The 22,502-nt window shown below is 54.1% G+C and overlaps 1 protein-coding gene across 1 annotated transcript in view; it reads right to left on the bottom strand.

Moving 5' to 3' along the window:
• The window catches only part of ENG (endoglin), a 37,803-nt gene extending 19,121 nt beyond the window's left edge, over positions 1 to 18,682 (bottom strand). The window contains exons 1-2 of the mRNA XM_059715585.1: positions 18,279 to 18,682; positions 4,746 to 4,906 (exon numbers count right to left, since the gene is read on the bottom strand). Of these exons, the coding sequence (XP_059571568.1) occupies positions 4,746 to 4,906; positions 18,279 to 18,336 (219 nt within the window). The 5' untranslated portion in view covers positions 18,337 to 18,682. The remainder of the gene's footprint in view (positions 1 to 4,745; positions 4,907 to 18,278) is intronic.
• Positions 18,683 to 22,502: the final 3,820 nt, after the last annotated feature.

Raw genomic sequence — 22,502 nt, 5'->3', positions numbered from 1 at the left:
AAACCTCATAGCTGACATGCCTGCAGCCTCCTCACTCCACAGCTCAAGCCCCTTCTCTGCCCCAACCTCCAAGTGCTTCTGGACCCTTTGGCCAGGGGGTCTCAACTCAGCAGATTCCCAGTGCCCAGGCTGGGGCCAAGCAATGCAGCTTTTTGGCCTTAAATGGTTCTGGGTGGCCAGACGCCAGTGGAGGATTCTGGCTCTGGCGTCCCCGAGCGGGCGGCACAGCCCATGAAAGCCTGGTGAAGGGGAGAAGCCCAGCAGCCTTCCTCCTGCTGCACACAATGGACAACAGAAACATCCCGCCCAGTCAGCAGACATGGGACTCCAGAGGAAGCAGAGGAGCCCTGCACCCTGCCCTGCCCTGGGCTGTGTCGTGCTGCGGCTCTCGTGCGTTCTGCTCACTGCATCTTGGGGCTCCCAAAGCAGCCAGTATGCGGAGATGGCAGCCCTTGTGCCTTCAGCCTGGCTGCCTCCTTCATGCACATGGAGACCTTGCCATCTGTTTCTCTTGATCCTTTTTCCTCACCAAACCACCTGGGGTGCGCTTTGTTCCTGGAACCTGTGCTATGGTTTTCTGTTAATACGGTTTAGTCTGGGATAAGAACACATACAGGGCTTATTTTGGGAGCTTAGCATGGAGAGCCCCTGGCCAACTCAGAAGGAAACAGTGTTCCTTCCCATGTAGAGGAAATTGCAAGTGATCTCTTGAGTGTATTTTAACAAACTACTTCTAGTCTTGCAGTGGCAGGACATTGATGGTGCCTTATTCCCCCGGCTTTGCTCTTACTAAGTTAAAGGTTGTTTTTGATGTTTCGGACATTGTGCCGGCTAGTTGTTCCCAAAGTTTTCAAGAGCAGGTTAGACAAATGCTTATCCAGGAGGGTTTAGACAGGGATGGTCCTGTCTTGAGCAGGGGACTGGGCTAGATGTGACCTCCTGCAGGCCCTGCCAGCCCAGCTCTGCTATGATTCTTTGACTTCATTGTTAATGCTAAGGCAAGTGGTCTGAAGGGTGGATGCTGCTGCAAAGAATTAGCTGTAGGGAGGAGTTCAGGAAAAGATGGGTGCAAGGAAGGAGAGAGGAAGGCTGCTAGTGGCAACTCCATACGTCTTTATAAACAACCATCCTTCTTGGCCTCCGAATCCCAAGAGGTTTCAGTGTCCTCACACTGGTGTGACCTCACGCTTTCAGTTCCAGATTCTGCCTTCTGCCCCACCCACACAAAAAAAGAAGTTGGTGATCGGAAGCGGAGCCGGGTGGAATCACGGGGCAGCATCAGCTGTGTCTGCAGTCTTAGGGTCAGTGGTTTGCTGTAGCAAGTTATGGTTTCCTCTGCAGTGACCCTCTGTCACCCTGAACCCAATGACCTCTAGCTCCAGAGCTAATGGATTTGAATCCAGCAGATGGGGGCAGCAGCAATCAGTTAGCTACTGCAGCTAGGGCAGGAAAAGGCAATAAACACTTGCCTGCGTGTTACACATTTGAAAAGAATAACTAACCAGGAAGAACATTCTTTCCATCCCTGTTTGTCAGCAGGACATTGCTGTATTGGTTTCATTTTGGAAAGGACAGTCTCTACAAATGAGCTATAGTGTAAAAAAGCCATAAGGAGCTGTCCACCTCCTCTCCATGAGTGAGGATAGGAGTGGGAGATGGGCCCCTGTGCTGAGGAGCTGACAGTCCAACTCAAAGGGCCCAACACAGAGGATGGCTCAGATGAAATATAGCAGGAAATCCTCCTCCGAGAATCAAGCATTTCACACTGATCTGTCTGTCTCGTTCTCACTGGCTTCGTGCTGCTTATAATCAAGTCCCTAGTGAGGAACATGGCTGGCAGGGATAAGAGTCTCACAGCCAGGCTTCCCCAGCCCAGCTGTGACTTGCAATAAAACATTCCCAGCATTGTGTGACTGACAAATGCCGTTGCCCTGATTGATATCCCTGCCAAGGTCCTTATCACATGGGCATGCAGAGCTCCAAACCCCACGGTTAGACCCCAGCTGACCAGCATGGGACGCAGGCCCTTGGATCGAAGACAAACACAATGGCTGAGAGCTCCCAAGAAGTGTTTATCACGTCTCACCAGGTACTGAGCTCTCTGCATATGCGGTGAGGGCCATATTCTTCAGGCTCCGGCTGGTTTTACCCCAGTGTAATTCCACCAGCTTTGGGACTGGTAGTGGCTGCTACACGGCACTGACAAGCCAACTATTTACTGCATTATGTCACTCAATATAGGCTCCCACATTTGCATCCGCTGGCTTTTATTGCTGGATTCCAAGCAAGGATGGGAAGCATGAGCCACATAGAACCCATTCAAAGGGTAGTGCCAAAAGGGACTTGTGATTTTAAATGCCTGGCTTGAGAGACCTCCAGGGGAGCTGTTTTTTTCAGAGGGCAGGATCAGGACATCATGCCAGAGGCGCTTTTAAAGCACCTCAAAGCCCACACCCAAACAAGGAGCATCTAAAGTGACAAGAAGACATACAAAAAACTGGAACTCTTGGTTCCAAAAGTGACAAGGCACTTTGGAAACAGCTGGCTCAGGGCTACCAGTGTAACAGGGTGATTCTAGGTCTGTTTGGTTTGTTCAATTTTAGAATTATGGCTGCTGCATTTTATCTGTTTTGTCCCTGAAAACTCTGTGCGGGACCTCATCCCAAGAAAACCTCTTTGGACTTCATGTAGCTTTGGTTACACTGAGTTAGAGAAATGTGGCATTTAAAAATTAGCCCCTCTCCCCTTGGAAGGAAGCAGAACAAAATCATGGTTTCAATTAAGGGTGGGAGGGAAAATAGATCACAGGACTCCAACAGGGTAGTGAAACCCATGCGGTTAAAAAATGCTTGAGGCCAAATGAAAGCCCAAATGCCACCTGATCCTCAGATCTTTGGGCTGGAGGGAAACGGTCGTGGTTGGAAAGCTAAAACGTGGCCAAGGCTGTGGTGTTTTCTATCACAGCTGCATACATAAGGGTGACAGGAGATCAAACACACACACACACACACACACTCACTTCCTGCTCCCCCCTTTGCTGCTCTACATCCAGTGCTGTTCTTATGAGCAGGAAGCAGAGCACATTTTACGAGACTCTTGCCCTCTGAAGTGCCTGTAAATGTCATTTTAACTGCCTGCATATACCATAAAAACAAAGCTGGCAGATATATGCATGAGGGTTTGCAGCCCATGAGAGACATGTGCCAAGTACTTCAGACGAACTGTGAGCCCTCCCAGGGAGCATAGTTAGCATCAATTATTTCCCTTCCAAGTCAAATATCTCAGCAGAGGAAGCAAGGACTGACTGGGTCAGGGGTAAGGTAAGGGCTGAGGCACGTAGGCTACAAAGCTCCTACAATGGGCTGGGCCTGTTATGAGGACGGTACCTTTTGTCATCACTGACATCCCCTTTAGAGACTGCATATGGGTCTCCATTAATTAGTTTGACCAGTTCTGGTGAACGTGTTTTTAAAAAGCAGGGCACAGGAAGGGCCATTCTGACACAGATCCACGATCGAGTCAGAAGATCATCCTGCCTCTGATCACAGCCAAAGAAAGGTGTGCAAGGCCCTGTCCACCTGGCCACAGCCTGCTAGGTGTGTCGCTGCCCGTACTGGTTCTGAAGAGCGCGGTTTGTGTCTGCCGTCACAACCGTGTTTCCACATCTCTACCAAGCTGTGTTTGTACAAGTACATGCTGGGAAAATCCAGGCAGGCCTGTTATAGTGCCTTAGCAGCAGGGAGTGAATCAAAGGGGCATGACACAGAGCAGCACCACAGCAGTGCATCTTGGGGACTCCTACCACACCAAAAACCAACAGAAAGGAAGGTCAGTCTAATTGGTGATGCAGGTGCGAATGCAGGGAACCCACCTTCCCTGCGCAGCCCCCACCCCAGGCTAAGCCCCTCAAGCCAGACTAGGGCTCCAGCAGTAGCTAAACACTGTCAGGCACCAGGTTACCTACCAACCTATAGCTGATGGTCTGTAAAGACACCCAGGTCAGAGCCAACCCTGCCCTAGCAGCTTGGGGATGTAGCTCAAAGGAGCTGAGCAGATGGCAGGGGTTGTAAATAATAACAGCTCCATAATGCCGCCCCTGCTGTCCTGTGCCCTCCCCAGCAGACAGCCTGGGCAAAAACAGGCCTCAGCGCTAAAGCAGTCTGGAGCATGTTCTTAGCATGACATTAGTAACTCACATCCAGACCCTGGGTTTTGGGAGATGGCTGGACAGGCTGCCCCAGTAGGGATGGAGGCTGCTTCTTTGTGGGCAATGGAATTAGCACCTTCTTTTCTCAGTTAGCCTGAGGATTTCTTGACATCAGCTGAGATACCCCCAAGCCCATGTGTATCCCTGCCTGTGGCTGCCCTATCCTGTACCTGCTGGTACAACCACACGCTGTCCCTTTCTTCACCTGCCAGCTGATGCAAGCACCTTCTCCAAAGAGCAAAGCATGGTCCATGCTGCATCAGCCCCTTTTAGCTGCATCCTCTCAGCCAGCACAGGACCCGCCTGGGGATCCCATCCTGTTTCCATCGCAGTGGCACACAGCCCAGCTGTGACACAGACTGGCCGCCATAAATAAAGGATCCTTCACAACGTGGTCGTTCCATCCCCCTGTGCCTGGGCAGGTTTAATCTAGTCCCAGGAGATGCAGGCTTCAGACCAGCGACAGCGCCCAGGCTGGATGGTGACAAGGAGGTGACATGCTTCTCCTACCCTGGTCCCCAGCCCCACAATCACTCACCTCTGTCAAACTTTTCACATTGAGGACGTGGACTTCCCGGTCTTTCCCCACAGTGCTGCTGCTCACGCATCCTCTGATAGTCTTGCTTGTTGTGTAAGACACTTGGACATCCGGATTTAGGCCGATTGGCCGTAGGGTGCAGGCACCAGTTCTCACTGGATCTAGAGAGGAAGCAGCTCAAAGTCAGGCGCCTTGCTGCCATCCTGAAGGAGAATGGTGAGAAGGGAAGCCCCAGGGGGCAGGGAGTGCAGGGAGGAAGGGAAGGCTGTGGGTACCAGCCAAGGGGCTGAAGAACCAAGGGGCTTGACAAGGGAATGGTCTCTGAGGCACAGAGGTGAGAGAACTGCAGATCATGAGAGATTCTTGGGCGACTATCTACTCAGTGCAGGGAGAAGGTGCTCAAAGGAGAGGGATGCAGGAAGGAGGTGGAGCAGCAGCCAGCAAGGTGCCTGAGCCCAGAAAGTGAGAAGCAGCCAAGGAAAGACATCTGCCTTGCACTGGAAGCTGCAGGGAGGAGTGGGGGCAGCTGGTGTTCTAAGGGGGCAGCCCCCACTTCTAGCACCAGTTGGCTCTGACGGAAACCACAGCCCTGACGTGCTTGTTCAAGACACTGTGAGTACAGGAAGGAAGGAAGCCAGGAAGGACAGATGGACCGGGCACAAGCATGGCCCTGGAATAGGTTTCCTTAACAGAGTGCAGCAGCAACCAAGCCCATGGCCAGTGCTTCTGCCCAACTCCACCCTCTCTCTGTGGCTCTATGGTGCCTTTGCAGTGAGGGGTGCTCCATCGGGGAAGTGTTTCATCGCTAGACCTGATCGCTAGCATGCGGTGGCAGATTGCTTTCTACCCCTGGTGCAGCTCCACTGGTTATCGCCAGGCTCTGGCCAGCCTAGCCCAGAGCCCAGTTCCAGGGAAGAGCAACAGCAAAATTGTTCAGATGCCAGCTCTGCATCCAAAGTCCGGAAATTCCAAGTACAGGCTGATCTCTGCATTGCACCTGGGCTGCTGTAATGTTCCAGTCATTGGTCACCCCTGGGAACTGAGCCATGGCTTCCTCAGGCCAGATGCAGAGATTGTCACTTCTGGGCTGAAAGAGTAGCTCCTTGACTGGGCAGCTACCTGTAGGGCAGCCTTACTCCTTGCAAGTCAGCTTTTGGAGGAAGGGATGCAGCTTGCAGAACCATGGGTCCCTGCAGGGTAAACAGGACGCTCCAAAGACCTGATGGGCCACACGTGTCACCAAACCTGTTCCTGCATGTTATATTCTAGTGCCTAGAGGCCATGGTCAAATGTGGGGCCTACTCTGCAAAGCCTTGAGCACACACAAAGGGAGAGCCTTCCTGCCCCCAAAGACTCCCTGCTCTCAGCAGACCAGGAGGGAGGGGAAGTGACTGCACCAAGGTCTCAGAGCAAAGCTAGGACTGGAGCATGGCTGTCTGAGGCCACGCTGCCTTCCTAGTCACAGCCCATCCGGCACTTCACAAGGTGAAATACTGACTCCTGCTGAAACAGGGCTCTGGGCTGAAACAGGCCCGCCACACAAGTCTGGCCTGAAGGACAAAGCCCTTCCACTGGGGGCTTGTGGTGTGCCAACGGTCAGGGAAGAGCACAGATCACAACAGTGACAGGGGACGAACCTCAGGCTCCAGGGTGGGACCTGCCAATTGCCAGAGTGGTCAGCAACCCCAACTCCACGCGCATACACACAGGCATGCTCATGCACTCACACATACACATACATAGGTGTGTACACACACGCACAGGCTACGCACACACCCACAGCGTAACACAACAGGCCAAGAGCTCCACGGATTTTTTTAAACTTCCTCTGAAGCATCACATATTGGCCACTGCCTGAAGTAGGAGACCCAGCTCAATGAAGCTGTGATTTGGTATGGAAAGTCCTGTGTCCCTCATGCAATCAAGTTCCTGCCAAAAATCGTGCTATACCTTTTATAAACAATTGAGCCCAAGAGGATGTTTGCTTCCACCCCCACCCCCGTCCCACACACATGCACACGCACACCCGGGTCTGCAACACGGAAATCGGAAAGATCAAAAATTGTTATTCAAATCATCCCAACACGGAGGCAGTATTGGCTGAGGTGCCAGTAACAATGGGTGATTCAAACAAACCAAGCAGTATTTAATTGAAGTGGGAATACGAGTGGGATCTTGGCTGGAAGCCTGAGCCTGACCTTGGTCACCTGCACAAGCAGGGCTACGGACTGCTATGGACCCAGCTGTGAGAAGGGCCCATCAGCGTCCACGAGGAAGAACATGCTATGCAGGGTGGGAAGCTACCAGAACCCAGCCTGCCAGGGTGCAGCGAAGTGTTCAGCCCCCAGTTTGACTGAAGCAGAAGCCAAGGCTAGAAGCCCTGCTCTTAACAACCCAGGAGCTTGTTTCTGCTGTGATGACATTGCAGCCGATGAACTACCCTTCTCTCCTGGAACGTTTCTCTCGGTCCCGATTCCTAACGAGACTGTGCTGTACACAACACGTGGAAGGAAAAAATAACAGCCAGCTCTTCCATTTCACCCAGACCCTGAAACACTGATGTCTGGCTTGAGAGGGTCCAGGGATGGGGGTAACATGGTCACAGGACGAGACAAGTCACTTCACACAGGCCTCGGAAGCTACTGGTCTGGGCAAATGTTGAGTTCCAGATCCCAGCAGGACCAGCCCCCACAGCCAGCCCAGTGTCCGTAGCTCATGGCACCTTCTGACTGAATACTTGCTGTAGAAGAAGGGAAATGCTGCTCAGGCTGGTCTGGACAGGACAGAGTGACCACAGACAGTTGCTGTGTTCCCTTTCCCACATCCTCCTGGTACCTGCTGGGATTCACAGGCCCACTGCAGCTCAGCGTAGAAATAGTGCTTCCAACAGGGAATACCCCGTGTGTGAGAGGGTCTGGCGAAAGTCCTCTGCCTCTGGTGTGAATGCCAGAGGGAGGGTCCATGCTACAGGTCGAGACCCCGTTCCTGCAGGCAGGCCATGAAGAAGAGGCAAAGAAGGAAAAGGTGCTAACTAAATTGTACTGCCTTGTATGGTGGTGAGTGCCTGCGAGTGTTACTGCTTTCCCCACAGGGCATCAGCATCTTCTGGCTGTGTCTCATTGGCCCTGTAGTGCTAAGCGCTAAGGAGTTTCTCCCACATCTGAAGTAGCACAGGTCTGGAGCACAAAGATCCACCAGCCCTGCTACTCCTGTGGTATCTGAGAGCCCGTGGCACTCGGGCAGCCCAAACCGAGGAGCTTCTGATGCCAGCAGACAATTGCCGAAAGCCTCCAACTGTGGCACCAGAGAATTTGCTCAGGCAGAACGAGTGAAATCAGACTCCAACCCAAAGGCAGCCCGGTGCCCAGAGGAAGAGAGAACAGCAAGTAGGTAGCAGAGGTGGAGGGCCCAGGCCTGGCCACTTGCAGGGCAGTGTTTTCTTTGGAGATGGCCAGGAACTGAAAGGATTTCCACAGCTGCTCTCTGGGGACCGAGACTCACCAGTGGCTCCAGACAAGTGCGTCCAAGCCGAGGAGTCTGGAGGCAGAGGGGCTGGGCCGGATGTGGGGCCTGGAGTGTCCAGACACCCTGACGTTGGAGGGGGATGACTGGACGATGTTATCTGCAGCTCCAGTGATTGACAGGAAATGGACGGCTAAGGGGAAGCGAGTGGAAAGTTACCCGTGCGAGGCAGCGGCACTGAATGAAGAGAGGCTGCAGGGCAAGGGTAAGTGCAAGAGGAGGGGCTCCTTCCATGCTGCGGGTGCAGGAGCATGCGGCCAGCTGGGTCCCTCCCTGGGCTGTTGCCTGGGGGATACTGGCTGCTCCGGGAGGCTCTGCCCTGCCCTGGGCTGGGTGAAGGGCCCTTGGAAGAGCTGCTACCCTTTCCCAGTTCTCTCTTGGGCAGGTTCTCAAGTAACTGGTGCCCGCTGTGGCTCCACTCTCTACTGGGGGAAATCAGTGGCTTGTGCTACCTGCAAGTCAATGGGAGAGACTAAATGGGTCTCTTCAGTATAGATCAGAGGTGGCTGAGCGGGCCACAGGAGAGGCTTCCAACATACTGAATGGTGCCGAGAAAGTCAACAGGGGTCTATTGTTACGGTCTCTCTCGGTGCTAGAGCTACGGGACATAGCATGAAACAATTAGGCAGCAGGTTCACAACTAACGAGAGGCAGTTCGTTTTCCACCATGTATAATTGACCTGCCACAAGATGCTGGTAGCCTTGATCACTTCAAAAGGAGACTGGACAAATTCACAGTGGAAAGGTCCACCAGGAGGTTACTGTACATGGGAGATAGGGGTGCAGCCTCTGAATCAGTCTGGATGCTGAAAGCTGCCGTGGAAGAGGAGCAGGGGGTGGAAAATTGTGGCTGTACCCCGTTTACCCTCCCCTACTTCAACATCCATTGCGAGACACACACTGGGGTGGATGGACCTGTGGTCTGGCCCCATAGATGGCAATTGTTATGTTCTCATTATAACAGCCCCTTCTGGCCTTGTGATTCTTGAATGGATCATTCCTGTGACTGCTGGCAGGGTCCCGAACAGATTAGGGACGTGGTCATTTCCTGCTGATCTTGGGCAAAGCTGTAAGTAGCAGATGCCCAGAGTGGCTTGTCTGCAGCCTTTGGCCATTTGCCCTGTATCACTTTACAACCTGTTCTTCCCAGGAAGGTTTCCTTCAGGACCTTTTGGGCTCAATGCCTGTGTGCCAATACACATACTTAAAATAAAGCTTAGGTGCTGAAGATGTCTCTGGCTCAGCCCCTGCCAGGCACAATGCATGCATGTCAGGAAACGCTCTCTTCTGGCACGTCTGCTCCAAGGACCCCTCAGTGTCAAAGCCCTAGTTCCTGCTCCCAGCCCACAGAAGATGCAGCCGCAGCCGTGCTATGTGCCGAGTGACAGCTGAGAAGATGGATTTACTTTCAGGGGTGAACTCGGGCAAGGTGAAGGCAGATTCCAGAGAAGTTTTGCGTTAGGGTCATGGCCCAATCCTGGTCCATGACGCGGCATCCACTACCCACCTATTGTCCTGCACTTCCTTGACACGCCAGCTAGACCAACCATGCAGTCGGCAGCATCAGGAGGAAGATAAACAGTGGCTTATCTGGCCTCCACAGGCAGCGTCAGTCTTCCCCTCCAGTCCTACCCCAAGCAGCCAGTCTAGGGAAATACCGCTGGGACCAGACACTGGCCTCCCGCGGCTGCTCAGAACTCATAGACAGGCTTTATCCGTTTATGTTCCTGCGGCCCCGATCCCATCTCATGCACAGAGCGCTCTGGACTTGCACACAAAGGTGGGAGATTAGATCTGTGCCCCGATGGGAGCTGCCTGGAGCGCTGCACTGCTTGCTCCTGTCTGAGCAAGCTTGCTGACCTGTCTGGCCTGGCTGTGCTGGCTGGGAGGAGCTAGCCCCACAAGGCACTTCAAAGAGGGGATTCCCAGCTGGAGAGAGCACGCAGCTACCCAGGCAGAGACACAGGGAGAGGAATTTGCCATTCTCTCACAGCAGCACCGCTGTGCGTGTCCAGGGGGAGAGCAGGATGCAGGTTCAACCTGCTCTGTTGAAGCTCCCCCTGTCCACACCCCATCAGGCACCTCCTGCTATTTCACACCATATCCCCGCACCAGTTCCCACACATGGCTTTGCAGTCTGCAGCTGCACATCACTCAGCTTCTCATGGCCGGCAGCTTGGTACCGTCAAGCCACTGATGCACCTGCCCTACATTGCAGACACCTGCTTCCCCCCACAACACTGACTTCCTTACCCATACCATACAACCAAACCCCACCTACAGTCAGCCCTGTCACAGATGGACTGGTACATGACCCCCTCCTTGCCAAATACCCCTGCCTCACATAACCCACCCAGAGTCCCTCACACCAGGGCGCCCTGACATCATCTTTGCCTCTGCCCCCAACCCCTCAGGCACAAGGCATTTCATCACGGTGCTGCCTTTGTTGCATGCTCGCACTAGCCCCTGCATGTGCTCTTCTTCCTGGGGCTGGGGTGCCTACCTCAGCAGCCTTGACTGAGGGCCATGCATCAGGGCATGTTTCACTGGGGGGCTGCTCCTCATCAGATGTGCCCTGGTGTGTCAGCCCTCAGCACGCGGGCGAGAAGCTGGCGTGCCTAGGAGATAAGCGGACACCTGAAAGCGCTGCGAGGATGGGTACCACTGCTCGGTTTTTCAGCTCCTTTCTGCTTTACAGTGCTAATAAAGACTTCATGGGGTGTAGGCAACATGTAGGGGGGGCTGGGGGGCACATCCCCCCCCCAAGATTGGCCCTTGCCAGCCAGGGAGTGGGGGATGACAGCCTTTGCCCCCCTGAGAATGTGGGGATGTCGATAGAAGTGCCAGCGGCACTTCTGGGGCAACGATCGGCCGCTGGGGGACCTCCTCCCGGTCGGTGAGCGGCCACTGGTGCCCCCCCAGGATCAGGTGGCACCAGTCACCCATGCTGTGGGGATAGCTGCATGGGCTGCTTACTGCACCCATTTCCAGGAGAAACCACTCTCCTCCTCTGCTGCCTTTCCTCCCCAGGGGAACTGGGGAATGGGATGTGTGGCAGGAGAGGCTGAAGTGTTGCTGAGAAGGGAGAACTTGCCTCCTCTCTGGTTGGCTCTGATTGAGCAGGTGCCTGCGTTCCCAGGGAGTGGGCGAGGGCCTCCCCTGGCACAGCTACACCCCGGATCCCTGCATAAACACTGCTCAGACCCTGCTGCTCCGGCTGGGGGAAGGCAGGCTGGCTCCAGCATTATGTAACGATCAGATAACGCCACCCAGCTGGGCCCAGTCTGCCCCACGGGGCCGCAGGGTTGATCAGATAAGAGCTGGTTTATTTTTGTACTTGAGAAGAAAAAAAAAGAAGAAATCTCTCTTTTTTCCAGCTCCTTGCCTCCCCTCCCCTCCCCTGTCCCCGCACTGACGGGAGCAGGAGTTGGGACAGCCTGTCGCGTCGCCTCGGCTCCCAGCCGTGTGGACCAGGCTCGTTGGGGGGGCGGGGGGCAGGGAGGGGGCAATTCCTGTTTTTCGGAAGACAGATCAAGGAGACGCTGAGCAAACAGTGTGGACAAAACAATGGTGCAGACACTGGGAGCAGCCTGGGGAGATGGAGGAGACCAGACTGTGCGGGGGGGCCGAGGTCACTCTTACGGACTCACAGGCCAGAGGGAAATGGCTGGATCAGGACCGTGGAGCCTGCCTTGGGCAGTGATCCCAAGCCGTGACTAACCATCACGACTATATGAATGATTGTGAGCTGGCACTCGTGCAATGAGCTGGCAGGTCTCAGGTGCCAGTGGGCAAGAGCCCAAGTGTCACAAAAGCCAAGCCCACCATTGGCACTACCAAACAGGCTCCGCAGTGACAGACCCGATGGAAATTCGCCGTTCTCTCACAGCAGCAGTGCTGCGCATGTCCGGGGGGAGAGCAGGGAATAGCAGCCTGTGCCACTCACTGTTTGATGGTGACACACATGACACACAGGGTCTGGGAACATGCACTGAGACCCAGCGTGGGCCACCCCTTGCTGGACTGACTGGCCAGGTCTCAGGGTTGGCTCCTGTTTTGGGGACTTCCTCTGTGTGTGTGTGTGTGTGTGTGTGTGTGTGTGTAGGTGCATGCATGTGTGTGGGCACGTATAACTTGACTCAGTTTCCTTAGTGAAACCGCTTGAGATTGGGGTTTTTTAGGCAAGGACCAGAAGTTCCACTGGGGAGGTGGCAGCCAAGAGCTCCAAGGAGCAGATAGGCAGCCCCCCGGCGAGGGTAGGTAGTCCCATCTCTGACACTCCTGGGACCTGCAGTTCACGCAGGCCACTAACAGACTAGGCCACGAAATTATGCTGTTAAGTACCTGCCACCTCCAAGAGCTGCAAGGAGAGTGGGCCATGGCCATATGGACCAGGTCAGCTCTGAGTCACACCATACTCTTCCTTCTCTTCATGCTAGAAGTGAAGAGAGAGCATTTCCCTCAGCAAAGGAAACAAACCCTCTTTGATTTGAGCTTTGCAAGTTGATTTCTGCTCCAGTCTCAGCTGGGAGGGGCCCCTGGCTTTTCAGGGTCACTAAACATCCCGACAGGCTTTGGATGTGGAAGGGACAGTGCAGATTTTGCAGCTGTGTCCAGCACTGTCCCAGACTGTCAGCTCCTCTCCCCATACCCGAAAGGGGCTGAGGTGTGGGCAGCGGGAGCTCTTTGTAGCTGGGCAAACCTTTGTCCCACTAAAGCGAATGGGGAGCTCAGGGCTCTCGGGGAGGGTGCTTTTCACAAAGCTCTCACTCTGCTTCTGATCTCCCAGGCCTTGAAAGATGCCTCCAAGTCACCTTCAGGGCACAGGCCTGGGAACAGAAACTGCTGACTTTACCGGACACAGAGAACTGTGGACATAACAGAGACCCAGGTTTTATTGCCTCCCTCCCCTTCTGCTAACCTCACCTTACCCCTTCTGTCTGACTTCAGACTAACATGGCCAACTATTTCTTCTTGCTCCCCAGCTGGCAGCTGCTTGCTTCCCTTTCAGGCAGTCAAATTCATTAACATACCTCAGGACAGTTGCTTCGGTTTAACCTGACTTACACCTTCTTTCCCAGACGCAATGAGGGGCACTTGCAGCCTGGAAGCTGGTCTCCTCTCTTCCCCAACTCCCCTCACAAAGCCAGCTTTCCCTGTCCCCTGAGGACACATCAGTTTTCCCCAACCCACTATTCCAGACACAGCCGGGTCAATATATGACAAATAAACCCTGCCATGAGGCTTTCCTGGGGCACATCCCTTATTTCACTACGCAGGCAGTATAAAATAGAAGTCACTGCTAAGCACAGATACAGCCATAGCCTGGCGCCCAGGGACCTAGTCATATGATCAGACCCTTTCTGTTAGCTGGAAAACAATGCCACTAAATTGCCGGCAGCACCGAGCACGATGCTAATTAATGGCAGAAGGAAGACAAGGCCGGTGGGTGTGTTGCACATATAGGATTGCTCAAGGTGGGGGTGGGATTTAGGAGGTCTTATATATAAAGTGGAATTGAAAGCAGCTGAGCTGATGTGGTCTCTTCTCACAGCAGATGGGACTAGATACCCTAATGGTACCTTAAATACTCCAAAGCCACTGCCATTCCGCATCCAGCACCAAAACGGAAATCTCTACCCCCCCGCAACACACATCTACCTCAATTCTTCTTTTTTCCCTGCCTTTTCACTGCCGCTTGTTTCCCTGTGCTTTACAATATGTGAGAAATCCTGGTATGGAAGAATTCGGAGGTCTTCAAAGAAAACTGCAAAGGGTTGCATGGCCCAGCCTAGACTCTGCTCTGGCCCACCCCATCTGCAGCCCCACAGGCTATCCCCAGCTAATCAGAGCTGGCTGGGGGTGCTCAGAGCACGCTGGGGAGTGCCCAAGCTGGTCTCCCTTTCTGTGGGCAAAGGTGGTTTTTCACTCTGTCTGGAACTGATACGCAGAGCTGACAGCTGCTGCCCCCACCCCCAGGGGTGTCTGTATTTCAGTGAGCTTGGCGCAGTTTATGCCTCCATAAAGTGCTTTGAGGTAGAAGCACAAGAAACCGGAGTTCCTCAGTACGGACATGCCCATATTGGCTTCCTTCTCTTGTAACCAGACCTCCCTTTCCTAAATCCCACCCCCACCTTGAGCAATCCTATATGTGCATTACACCCACTGGTCTTGTCTTCCCTCTGCCATTAATTAGCATCGTGCACCGTACTGCTGCCAATTTACTGGAATTGTTTTCTAGCTAACAGAAATATATAAGTGGAATTGAAAGCAGCTGAGTTGACACAGTTTCTTCTCACAGCAGATGGGACTAGATACCCTAATGGTCCCTTTCCCCCTTATATATATAATTTTGTGTCTTAGGCCAAATTAGTTGCAAATTCTATCAACTGAGCAGAGCGCAGTTGTTCAAGTCTGTGTTGCACTACCACTGGCAAGTATCCTACCTCTCAGACTCGTCAGCCTGGGACTTCAGATGCTCCCAAATCCATGGTGGGCATCCTATGTGCAAACTCCAAGCCCAGAGGCCCTGGAGTTCAGATAGCCCCTAGTCTTGCTTGCCTCTAGCCAAAAGGCCATAGGCCATAGTGCTGGGCTCACCTTCCTGTGAGCTGCCCTCTGTCTCCAAGGCTTGAAATATCTACTCATCTCTGGGCCATGGTGATTCTCGCACCTAGGGACTGGTGTCTGGCCTTGGATAGTTGCCATTTTTGAACTGGTATGAACAAGGAGTCCACAGATACTCCTACATCTGTGTAACTTGCCCCAAGTCCAGGATAGCATTACCAGGGGAAGAACGAGAAGTCAGCCTATACTGGTGTGACTTACATCTTCCATCCCAGGGTAGCCATTTGCTCAGTGCAAGCGGGCTATGGCCTGCTCCCTACCCAGGTGCAGTGAGGTACTGTAATGGTGCATACTGGGAACAGCTACACTTGAATATCTACCTTGTATGTCTCCTCTAGACCCCATAATCAATACAGGTATACAAACCCAGTGAAGATTACACAGGTGCAAGCAGGCTGCCTGTTCAGGCTCTCAGACAGCACCGCACGCTGTGTACGCTTGACACGGGACAATGAGAAACACACATACATACACTTGTTGGGCTGGGGCCAACCCCGTAGTAACTTTGACCTAGTGGCCACTGAGCCAGTGCATACAGCTGGACCAATTCTTCAGCGGAGACTCCCTTCCAGTGACACAGGGGTTTCAAAGTGTGGCCTGGCCTGTGTCCTTGGCTATCACGCAGACAGTCAATGGTGGAAATGAACAGGACCATCCTTAGGGATCCACCAGAGACACAGAGGAAACTTGGGGCTTTGAATAAAGACCTTGTGGGTGCAAGTCAGTGATGCTGTACCAGGGACAGATGTGTCTCAGTGCAAGTCTCTAGCTGTGCCCCAATCCCACCTGAAGTATGCTAGCCCACCACATGCGAGGCTTCCAGGAGAGATCCCTTCCACTCAACCCTGCCACGCGGGTGACTAGTGCAGCCCTCTCTCAACAGATCGCACGAGCTCTGGGAATGATCCTGCAGCCCCTGCTGTTTTCACAGCCAATGGTTGCTCTGTGATCCCCAGATCCAGCTAACCGCTTTCCCAGCCCTCCTTACTATGGGCTCACCAACTTCCAGGATTCTGTCACAAGCCCCTCTGATATTTGACAGCATTTTTCTCACAGTCCCAGCTCCTGGAGTCATGTGATTAGAGGAAACTCAGCTTTCCATTCAAGCACCAAGTCTGTAACCCTCTGAAACCTTGCAAACACAACCCCCAAGGCTCAGAAATCAAAAGGAAAATTAAAAACAAAGAGTTTACATTGATTCAATTGACTTGAAATCCCTGTTTTAAAATCTCTGGTGTCTGGGACCAGACTCCTGATCTTCGATCTCTTGGCGTTGGCAATAACTCACTACCCTGACTCAAATTCCACTGCTTGCTCCCGGACCCTGCTGAGAGAGACATTTGCGTGTCTTCAGAGCTCTTCTTTGAGCTGAGCGAGCTGCAGAAATAATGCCCTTGAAGATGTTGCAGTGCCTGTCAAGCTCTTCCTTCCTTCACACTCTCTGGGGCTCATGCATTTCAGAAACCACCCCCAGTAACTATGTTATCTCCACAGCCACTACCACTCCTGGAAACCTGACCTTGGGTCTGAAGCTGCTTCTCCTGCCAAGCCTGCTGTGCTGATCTGTTCAACTCTACCCAAGCAGCGCGATCTCAGAGCATTATAAACTGCAGAGTGGACTCAGATTGCTGCGATGACCATCCCAGCTTTCCACCACGTCCCGCTGCAGCGCTACCCCTGTGGGCTGGATGTGGCCATGTAGGCCAGTCCCTTGGCAAAAGCCATGGTTCATCCCCAGAGCAAGATTTTGGCTCCATCTCTGCTACTTAATTCTCATTCTTCTTGGGAACTAACACCCTCCCCTCAGGGAGATCCTTGCCTGCACATTTCTTTTTGTGCACTCAAATGTTTGCTCCTTCCAATTTTTTGCTCGCCTGTAGTTGCTGGAGACAAGTAAACTCTCCCCCGCACCAGCCCCAATGTTGCTTCACTCTTTGGCCTGCATGTTCACAGGATTTTTACAAGGGTGAAGAAACACAGCTGGGCTGTTCTCCAAGCAGCTTATTTTTCCAGACTAGATGATCCCAGTGAGAGGATTTCTCTTCATTGAGGCTATTTGGCCAAATTCCCTGTTTCTTTACAGTCTCAGGTTTCAAAGCCCGCTAAGTTTGAGGGAGAGATTTCTTTGTTTCCCCTTCTCTCCCCCCCTTCCCCCTCTTCCCCGGCTGCTGCTCTGGGGCTTTAAAAGCCAAAGAGAGGGGGAATGGGGATGACCTGTGGTCCGTACTTCTTTCTGACATATCCAGGCTTCCCCCACTCCCGGCTCCACTTGAAGCTGTTTCCTCAGCAAAACCCCAGCTCACAGCCTTCTGCCTGCAACAGCCGGGGCTCAACTTTACTGAGTAATCAAAATAAAAGCCATTTTGTGCAAAGCCAGACCCTTGGCTGGCTTGAGTCAGCCCGTGCCCATCGCGGGTCACTAGGTTCTGTGGTGAAGCAACACTGACAGCATGGCTGCACAGCTCTCCGGGAGCCAGCAGTAACCCCAGGGCATCCCAGCCTGGGAGGAGTGACCTTGTGGCCAAATGAACCCTTAGCAGCTGCTCCCACTGGCTCTGCACTGTCTGCTCCCAGGGTATTTCCTAAGAGCCGTTTATCTGGAGGTTTGCTGGAAGCCACCAACACCCCACATCCAGCTCCCTCCAGCTTCCATAGGTCTGATCCAAAGTCCATCGAGAGTATGTCCATCAACTTCCATGGATCCTGGATAAGACCCACTGAGCTGGATTCTGGGAGCTGCAGTGCGCCTGTGGTCCCCACTGAAGCCCCTTGCACTTTCCAGGAGGTGCTTAGCTCTTTGCAAGATGCAACTCTGATGACAAAAAGCCACCGGCCTCGCACTGCAGCTCTGCACACTGCCCCCAGCCCTGAGGACCTCGCAACAAATCATTACACAGCACCAACCAACCTCCCAGCCCCAAGCGGCCACAGACTCTCCTCGACCCAGCCCTGGGAGTGCAGCAGGGGGGCACGGCGCAGCTGGTGGAGGCCTAGCGAACCTCGCTGGCAGAGAGCAGAGCTGGGGCTGTGACATGCTTCCACCTCTCTTGTTTCTTCAGAAGCTGGATGGAGCTGGGAACCACCAGCCCAGCATCACTGGCTTCCCCACAGAGAAGGTGAGGAGACCAAACTGGGGGATTCCCACCAGGGGCAGATGCCCCAGCCTTTCTGGGACAGAGCAGGACTCTGGGAAGGAGGAACGCCTGGCTTGACTTGAATTCGTGAGGACTTGCGAAAATGGCCCGGGGAGCTCAGGAGAGCGGTGAGGAGGCCAGCGAGAAGGAAGAGGCAGAAACAAGCCAGAAAGAGACAAAATGAACACCCCCCCCCCCCCCCCACCCCGTGCTGAGCTCAGGAATAGCTGGGGAAGGAAGAGCAACTCACTTGTGTGGGCGCGCAAGCAGCAGAGCAGCAGCGCAGTGAGGCACACGAGAGTCTGCATGGCGTGGGAACGCTGCCTCCTGCTCCGGCGTCGCGTCCTGGCTCCTCTTAGCCCGTGTCCAGAGGCAGCGGCCTGGCCCCAGAGAGCCTCGACGGGCTGCACGACTGCACGATGGGACTGTGGGCAGGCAGGCGGAGGAAGGGGGATCTGCTCCACTCCAGCCTTGGGGGAGTTCCTGAGCTGTCGGTGGCAGAGAAGGAAGCAGGGACCTGGAGGTTGTGGCTGGTTGTGTCCCGGCTTCTCCGCCGAGAGGATGTGCTGGAGGGGAACTCACAGCGCCTGAATGTGCGGCACTGACTCAACCCAGTGCTGATGACCCAAAGCGGCAGGAAATCAACTCCCTTTAGAGGAGGGTCTGCCAAACGCTCGCCTGCCAAAAAGAGGGAGGAAATGCCGTTTGTAGAGGCTCCGAGCCTCTGCTGGAGGTCATGCACTGACAGCAATGGGTGGGGGCTGCGTCCTGAGACCGAAGGAGAGCCGGCCAGGATGCCGGGTGCTCACAGTCCTCCCTCCTCTCCTCAGGAGGGGGCTCCTAGACCATGGGTGGTTCCTGGAGGCGGCTCTGTTCCCCCCCACGGGCCTGCATTTGATTTTCTGCAGCCCAGTGAGCCACATATCATCCCCTGGCATCACTCTATCCTAAAGATCATCTGTAGGGGCCCCAGGGTAGGAGACTATGCATGGAGCTGGGGCTGGGACTGGGGCATGCACCTCAAGGGCTGCAGGAAGTATGTGGACACTGCCTCATCCTGAGGAAGGAACGTGCCTTAGCGGTTGGTGCACAGCACTGGGAGTCCCTGGCTGGCATCTCGGGGACCTTTGGCTAGTCATTGCACCCCTCTGTGCCTCCATTTCCCTCTCTGTAAAATGGGTAGAACTGTCTCCGAAGCCTCCTTTCAGGGAATCTGGAGGGAGGAAGGATACAAGACTTACAGTCAGTAGCCAGTCTTCAGTGCTTTGGATGGCAGGGGACAGAGGGGGGAGAAGTGTCACTCACAGCACCACGGAGGGAAGCCAGGTGGGAACTGCATGTGTGGGAGGCCGAACAGAGACATAAGACCTGAACAACACAGGTCTGACAACACAGGTCTCATACTGCCAAAGGATAAGAAGTACATAGATGGAAGAAACGGTAGATGTCAAGGCATGTAAATGAGGAGATGCTATGCTAGTTTGGACATGTGTTATGTAGTTTCATGGTAGTTTGGGGTCAGAAGGGATCATCTAGTCTGACCCCCCACCGCTGGCAGGAGCACATGCTGGGATCACACAACCCCAGACAGGTGAAGTGAGGTAAACTGTTATGTTTTTAATGTAGAGAGGGGAGGATGTTGATTTTAATGAAAAAAACCCAACCAAACAGGACTCATAGGTCTGACAACACAGAATCTGAAGCACTGCAGCCGCTCAACAGCCCCAGTCAGCCCAGAGAGATCTTGGGGACTATGGTGCTGCGGAGACAAAGCGGGGACAGCATCACGTGGACCTTTATTGCAGGCCTCCCTACATTGCCACCAGGAACATGCACAGACTTCCAGCGTACTCCACCCTGGCCTTCGCCCAGCAGCACCGCAGGTCAGAGGTAGTGGGAGGTGGCTGTTAATCCAGGCACTGTGCAGAAGTCTAAGGGCTGGTTCACACCAAAGTTACAACTGGAGCAAGGAGCCTGTGGCCCTGGCTCGGACGTGGATGGGCTCTTAGCTGTGAGCTGCGACTGGACACAACAGGGGCCTCAATGTGGTTCAGGAGGGTCCCTTCTAGCCTTACGTGTGGAGCCAGTTTGCAGCCAGGTTAGGAGACAAACGTTTCACAGGGGCCTCATTCTCTGGTTACTTGCTATCCAAGGACAGGGCTAAAGACCTGCTGTTGACAGAACAACAGGGACTGCACGGAGCTGGGAGCCAAGGGGCCGCAGCGGCAGAGGGGAACGGGTGATCATTCCCATGGCCACAGCACTTCAGCCCAGGCAGACCAGGCTCCTGGGGCTCAGACAGACCCTTCAGAATCAGAGATGGACCTGCGGAAAAAGGCAGGTCCATCTGGGTTTCTCCCCAGGGTTTGGCTCCTGAATCCAGAGTGCCGTCAAGATAACGGGACAGCACCCGCATGCTGGCAACGTGGAAGGGCTGTGGGTGTTTGGAAAGAGCCCACAGCAGTGTCCAGGACACCATGGAAGAGGGGCTGTTTTGAGATCAGCAACCCATTTGCCTCTCAGCTAGTTACAGGCTGCTCTTGCTCCCTGCTGCTCTCAAGCACCTGGTCCCTCACTCTCCCAGACTGCAGGGCTCCTCTCAGCTGCTCCCCCACAGCCCCCTGGCATCCCAGGTCCCTGATGGGGGAAACAAGTACTGGGAAGAACAAGGGTCGAAGGCAGGCCTCCAAAGCCACTCCTGCTCCATTGCCACCTCAGTGGGAAACGGGGATGCAGAGGACTGTCTTGGTTCCCTTTCTTGCTTGCACTCGGGCACGCATCAGGGCAGTACGTGCCACCCCAGGCTTGGGGGCCAGGTCTCCCATGACTTCAAACAAATGAACAGGTGGCACCAGGGATCAAAGGCAGGAGCAAATGTTTATCCCACTGCTTCTGCATGGCAGCAGCCATTGAATGATGCAGAAGATGTTTAGGTAGCTGTGGGGCAGGAGGAGGTGTCACAAGGATGCCAAGAGCCAAGTGAATGCCTCACACATAGGCTTTGGGTTGGAAGGAGGTGGCCAGAAAGCTACAGCAACAGCCACAGGGTTGGCCAGGCAGATGGCAAGCAACACAGTGCTCATACAGCCAGCAAGGCGCCCAGCAAGAGCTAGGGGGCAAAGAGGCGCAAGAGTCCAGCTCCAAGGGGAGAAGGCGGGGAAGGCCGATCCCCTGCCCTTTCTCACAGGCCCCCCACCAGCACCCTCCAGGGCTTGAATGCCACTGCTGGCGCCTTCCCTTCCAGTCAAATCCTCCCTCTAGAGCACATGCTCTCGGCCAAGCCTCGCCTACAGAGCCCTCCTCCAGCAGACGCCTGGGCTGCATCCAGTCTGGCCCTTCATCCGGTGCCTTACACGTCTGCCTTGGAGCGTGTCTCTCTCCACGCCGCATGCTGGACGAGACGCATTCCTGACTGGTCGGTTCCCATTGACTCCAGGAGATCAAAGAGGAACATGACCTGAAAGGCCTTGCCTCCTGGAATAGCTGTATATACAGCTGGCCCTTTGCATTTCCCCCTCTGTTATCTTTGGCCTGGCCGGGGCTAGAGGCAGAGATCGATGGATTGATCTGTCTTCAAGGTGGGTGGGAAGTGCCCTGCTGACAACCCGCATGTTTGTGGTAACACATTTCTTCCTGGCCAGTCGCCCCAATGGCAGGAAAGAACGAGCCTTAGCCTCTTGGCGTAGGGAGAGGACAACAGGATGGAACGAAGCGTGCGGAGGTCCCGGTGCCATTGTTTGCTGTTCCCCGAGACGTGTAGGCTCAGCCGCGGCCCCTTCAGCCGACAGTTCCTCCCCGCGAGGAGCACGGAAGGTGCAGAGCCTCTGGCAGGACCAGGCTTAATGTCCTGGCAGAGGTGTCTTCAGAGTCAGGGGCAGCCTATCCCCCAGCTCCCAGCCCTGGGCCACATTAGCACATGATTCTTCTCTCTCTCACCTTTTTCTTTTTTGAAATTAAAATTATATATGTATGTGAGAGAGAGAGAGTTATATACACCCCTCCACCCTCCGTTATAAACTTTCCATCACACATCTTAAAACCACATTTAGAAGCCTGCACTTCCCGTTACAACAAACACACCCACTCCCCTGCACACCTACCCTCCACCCTCACCTACCCCAATCACACTCCTATGAAACCCCAAATTGGGGTTTGGGCTATTCTCAGTTCATTCGCTGTCCTTATCGCTGTCACTTCTGCTGCTGCTAATCCTGTTGCAGTCCTTCTTGCTGTCTCCAGGTCCAGCTGCATCTCTGTCCCCTTCGTTCTCTCTGTCCACTTTCCCTCCTGAGGGGTCTTTGAACAACCAGTGCCAGGTGTCGCTTTTCCAGATGAAGTTGGCTGCATCTTCTCCATCCTCACTCACCAATTTCTGGCGGTAGGACTAAAGTTCGCTCAGAAACATTTTAACGCAGTCTGTTTCCTTGAGCTTGGCGTGCCTGTATAACAGGAGGTTCCTGCATTGCCACAGGGC

The sequence above is a fragment of the Alligator mississippiensis genome, chromosome 12 (genome assembly GCF_030867095.1).
Source record: "Alligator mississippiensis isolate rAllMis1 chromosome 12, rAllMis1, whole genome shotgun sequence".
Lineage (NCBI taxonomy): Eukaryota > Metazoa > Chordata > Crocodylia > Alligatoridae > Alligator > Alligator mississippiensis.
This window is presented reverse-complemented; position numbering and strand designations above follow the sequence as displayed.